Source organism: Tupaia chinensis, unplaced genomic scaffold (assembly GCF_000334495.1).
Source record: "Tupaia chinensis unplaced genomic scaffold, TupChi_1.0 Scaffold000361_2, whole genome shotgun sequence".
Classification (NCBI taxonomy): Eukaryota; Metazoa; Chordata; class Mammalia; order Scandentia; family Tupaiidae; genus Tupaia; species Tupaia belangeri.
In genome coordinates, this window is record NW_006159858.1 from 3063515 (window position 1) to 3068970 (window position 5456).

The 5456-nt window shown below is 39.5% G+C and overlaps 1 protein-coding gene and 1 pseudogene across 1 annotated transcript in view; both read right to left on the reverse strand.

Moving 5' to 3' along the window:
• The window catches only part of HYCC2 (hyccin PI4KA lipid kinase complex subunit 2), a 91908-nt gene that overhangs the window by 11344 nt on the left and 75108 nt on the right, over nucleotides 1–5456 (reverse strand). Inside the window, 2 exon segments of the mRNA XM_027773637.1 lie at nucleotides 1315–1402; nucleotides 2260–2376. Coding sequence (XP_027629438.1) covers nucleotides 1315–1402; nucleotides 2260–2376 — 205 coding nt within the window.
• On the reverse strand, nucleotides 4374–5230 carry LOC114008621 (protein-S-isoprenylcysteine O-methyltransferase pseudogene; annotated as a pseudogene).

A 5456-nucleotide genomic window follows, 5' to 3' on the forward strand; every position in this document is an offset into this window, starting at 1 on the left:
AAGAGAAGCACGGTCCACGGCATGTGGTCACACTGAGATCCCCTCCTCCCGTCCTACAGCTCATAGGATTCTGGGCCATCCGAATGCTTGCCTGGCATGCTTCAGACAAACTGGGTTGGGGATTCAAACTGTAGTCACTATGTAGGGTCTGGGCTTCTCTTGAATAGCACCTTAGGCTGTTCCACAAAGCCAGCTTGAACATTTACTTTTTAATTGTTCATTTACCTTCTGGAGATATTAATTTGCTTTTTCTTGGGGTCGGCAGTATTAATTTGCTTTTTCTCGGGGGCCAGCAGGTGACGTGATGGTTAAAGGCACTGGATTCTCACATGCCCAACTGCAGTTCGAGTCCTGGACCTGGCGGCTTGCTTTCTCGCTTTCTCTCTCTCTCTGTCCCTCTCTTGTCAAACTGAAATACACAAATGAATAAATAAATAAAGTTAGATAATTATTTTAAAAATATGCTTTTTCTCATCATGTCTGCTAAAAATATTTTTCATTTATATACTACGTAGTAATTTAGTTTTGAAAAAAAAATGATGGTTTAGAATTCAGATATCTGTGTGTGTGTTGGGGGGGAGAATCACTGAAAAAAAAAGTTTATTTATTTCCTCCATGAGAAAAGCATACAGAGAGAGAAACAGAGACCTCCAACAAGGTCCTTATGTTCCAACCTCAGGCTCAGCCAATCAGAATCACAGGCACTCATATGCCTTTGGCATGTTCAGAAGGACCTCTGGAGGCTATCTGGGGACCTTCCAATGTGGCGTCAGTAGAGCATTATATTACCACTGTGCCATGGTGGCTAGGTCCCCAAAATCACTTTTTTTTTATTATTATTAGTTTTTTTGCTATATGGTGCACGTACCTTCTTGGAAAGAAAGAGAGCAAGAAATCACTTTCTGGGGGTAATGGCCATGCCACATATGCACATTCACCTGGCATGATTTTTCAAGCCACCAGGTCTAGGACTTGAATCCTATAGTCAGCCATTTGGGATCTAATGCCTTAATCTTCATACCACCTGTTGGACCCCTAAAATCACTTTTTGTAGTGTCTTGTCCTATATACTTAAGTTTACAAAGTCTCCCCACTTCTAAAAATTTGAACTAATATTTTGAATTTTTTCTTCTCTCTTAAAAAATTGCAAAATATTTAATTCTTTAATTTATCGGAAGTTTATTTTATTAGTAGGTAGAAAGAATCTAAACTAATTTTTTTCTGTAACACTTAATTGTTACTACAGAATAAATATTTCCCCTAATGAGTCAAATTGTTCCCTATGTTACAAAGTCTTAAATTTGTAAAACTTACCAATAGTGGTTGAGAAAAGAGTTCTAGTTGAGCTCTATAAATGATGTCATCAAGAACTTCTTGGCCAAGGTCCCACTGTCCATTGTACCTGTGAAGAAGCAAATAATTTATAATCTCTACCAAACATCTATAATCTTTTTTTTTTAAAGATGTTTTTGCTATAGGGCACATGCACTCACCAGAGAGACAGAGAGAGACAGAGAGACAGAAAGTGAGAAATCACCCCCCAGGGGGGATGACCACGCCGCAATCCCTTCTCCTCCATTCTCCTCTCGGGATCTTGGGCACGCACGCACACGCGCCTGGCGTGAGTTTAAGCCACCGGGTCCAGGACTCGAACCACGGTCGGCTACATTGGAGTCCAGCGACATAGCCATTATGCCAACTAACTGCTGGTCCCAACATCTATAATCTTCAATACAACTTTTTTTTTATTCTGAGTTCTACTATTTCGGTTGTGAAACATTTTCATAACTTTTACATCATTTCATTTTAACTCTCCCAGTTTTTGTCATAAAAACAAAGTGAAGTTTCAAATACTATACTTAAAATAGTTTACATATGTTTCTCCACATATGCTGCTTTAAATCAAATGTTGATACTGAAAGTAACCAATTTAATACATTCACAAAAACTGGGTTATGAACTATGTAAAGGTACATAGTTTCTGTACAGAAAACCTGACTATTTCTAGATCCAATTTTAATGACTACTTATGTTATATTAGGTTTTGGGGAAAGTCATGACTTATTTTTCTATGCAAAAATAGAATACCCAATATTTTGGCTATTTTAAAATGTACTAAAAGGAAATCACATTAGAAAACAAGATAACAGGTCTGTCATGGAACAAGAGATCCAGGGTCCTATCTGGTAAGAAAGAAAAATATTAAAAGTTACCAAATATTAGGAAGAATTAATACCATTTCATAGTCCACCTACTTACATGGCATAATAAACGCCTGTGAGAAGTTGCACCATAAATTCAGGATCCAATACTATTCGACCACAGAGTTCTTTCCAATGTTTTTCATGTTGCCGTGGAAATCCACTCACACAAACCCTAGGAAAATATAGTATTTACCATATGTGATTTCCTGACTTATTAAATAATTTTTGCTTTTGTAAATTCATTTATTTATTCTTCAAATACTTATCAACTACCTTCTAAGTGCCAGTCACTATTTTGGAGTAAGGCATAGATGAAAGCTAGAAAAAATAATAGAATCTGTACCCTTGTAAAGCATACATTCTAGTGGACTGTTCTTATAAAAGCAACGACTTTTCTCAGCTAGCTAACCACTGCTTTCACAACCGTCCTTCTCCCTCATCTATCTATTAATATGTCATTATCTCAAATACACAAATGTATAACTTTCACTCATTCCAAACTGCATAGGGTGAATTACTGGTAGGGACAAAAATCTTCAAAATAAATAAAGGAACATTTAAAAATATTGTTATCTTTAAGGCCTTTTTTTTTTTTTTTTTTTTTTTTTATAGGATTTGCTATAGGGTGCGTTTGCTTGCCAGAAAGACAGAGACAAAAGACAGAAAGCGAGAAATCACTCCCCAGAAGGGATGGCCACGCCACAATCCCTTCTCCTTTATTCTCCCCTCGGGATCTCGCACACACATGCGCCCAGCATGAGTTTAAGCTACCGGGTCCGGGACTTGAACCATGGTCGACTACATGGGAGTCCAGTGACATAGCCATTATGCTAACTGCTGGTCCCTTTAAGGCCATTTTTAATCAAGGTGCCATAAATAACTTCCTACTTTTCATCTCCTTAGAAGATGCTTCAAAAAAAGATGTGTTTAATAATTATCAAAAGTTAGAATGTATTTACTTATTTTAATCACTTAATTCAGTAGGATAATAATGGTGAGTCTAGAATTTTTTTTTTTTTGAGAGAGACTGGGAAAGACAGAAAGTGAGAAATTATCCCCCTGGGGGGATGGCCATGCCACAATTCCTTTTCCTTCATTCTCCTCTCAGGATCTTGGGCATGCACACACATGCACCCGGTGTGAGGTTAAAGCCACTAGATCCAGGACTTGAACTGCAGTAGACTATGTAGGAGTCCAGAGACATAACCATTACACCTCTGCTGGTCCCTAGAATATTGTTTTAAGTAAGTATTTCTGAGTTGGTAGAACACTCTTTTCAATATACATCTTAGATATCTGGCATCGTTAACCAAATGTCTTCCTTTTTTTTTTCTTTTTAGGTTTTTGCCATAGGGCACACATGTTCACTGGAGAGAGACACTGAAAGGAAAAGTGAGAGAGAAATCAATTCCCTCTCTTCCATTCTCCTTCTGAGATTTTGGGCATGTACACAAAGATGCCCAGTGTGATTTTTTTAAGTTGTCAGGTCTGGGACTTGAACTGCAGTTGGCCATGAGAGAATCTAGTGCCTTAACCACCAGGCTACCTACCTACTAGCCCCAATGTCTGCCCACTTTTTTGGTAACTCATGTACAGTATAGATTTCATGTATCTCATCCCCCTCATCTAAGTACTAAAAACGTTTGAATTTTTTCTTTGTCTACATCTTCACAACACTCTGTGAGACAAGTGGCATTGACCCTATTCTACAGATGGGGAGATCTAGGCATGGAAAGGTTTAGTGGTTTCTTGCAAGCCACATGGCATGGTGACAGAGCAGTGCCCAGGCCACATGCTGGCATGGCCTTCACATTCACTCTGCATCAGTATCACCACAAAACTGCACAGAAGGATCTCACACTGGGTCTAAGTTCCTGTTTAGTCCAAAATTAAACAAAAGTCTCAGCTCTTAAAGCTTCTATGTTTGATTCATAAAGCTGATTATTCTCCCCAAACTTGTGAAACAAATTACCAACTGAATCATGATTATATGTTCTGTTTTAAGGCTAATTTTTAGAGTCAATTTGCTTGAATTTGTAGTTCTATATGCTCAAACCCCTTTGGCAAAGACAGCTGGAAATGCCATTAGGGATGAGAACAGAACATAGAAAACAACAATGAAAAGATTTATACTGAAACACAAAAATATAAGCTATGAGAATAAAATTCCAAATAAATGAAGAGCAATATTTTTCAACAGTTAATGATGCCTTTCACAGAGCAGGTATTCAGTCACCAATAATATCCTGTCACCAGTAACAGGAGAAGGGCAAGATCTAAGAACCCTGGGAAAGCCCACAATGGGGCCCACAGTCCCCCTGGCCTGGGGTGCCACGTCACCACGCCAACTGCCAGCCCCAGGCACCCTCTTCTTACACTCTAGGTATTCCTCTCCAAAAAGAGAATTAATGAGACTTCTGTTCAATCACAGAACAATTGCCATTACCATCAAGGCATGGCCATCAAGGCATGGCCAACTAAGCAGATGCAGTTATATAGTGTCACCTGGGTTCTGATACTCCAGTAAAGCCATCTAATGTTAGAAGGATCCTGGAACCAAGCATACACTCAGTTCGTCACCAGAGTATGGGTATGTGATTTTTCATTCTGCACCATGTGGCTGAAATTGGAACCCACTGTAAACATGGCAGCTTTCCTCAGACATTCTCCAAAGACCACCATAAGCAGTCCTATGGCACTGAGCCAAGAGATCTCCTTCAGTTCAGCAAAGTATTTCTAAGACTGGCTGGCTGAAATTTAGCAGCACTCTGAAGCCAAACACAAAGCCTAGGAAATGAGCTTGGATGGCTATCTGGTAGCACGGCCCAGTGGCTGGTAGAGAAGCAGAAGCAGTACATTGACTCTGGCCACATAAAGTGCTGGTCTCATGCAGCCCTGTAGGCCAGTGAACACAAGTAGTGGCAGCACGAGCACCAAAGCACACAGCAGGACGGTGGTGAGACTGAAGCATGCCTTGGTGCCCAGAGGAGCACACACTGCAAAGACTGCCATGGTGCAAGGAGCTGGTGATTTCAGAAAAATTTTAGTGTTTATTGAGACTCAGGACATTTTTTTAAATTCAAAATATATATTTTTTGAAGTACAATGAGGTAAATCGATAAAAGACACATTAAAAACAGCATTATATTAAGATAAAATTGGAGACTGGAGGTTGGCGTAATGGCTATGTCGCTGGACTCCAATGTAGTCAACCGCAGTTCGAGTCCTGGACCCGGCGGCTTAAACTCACGC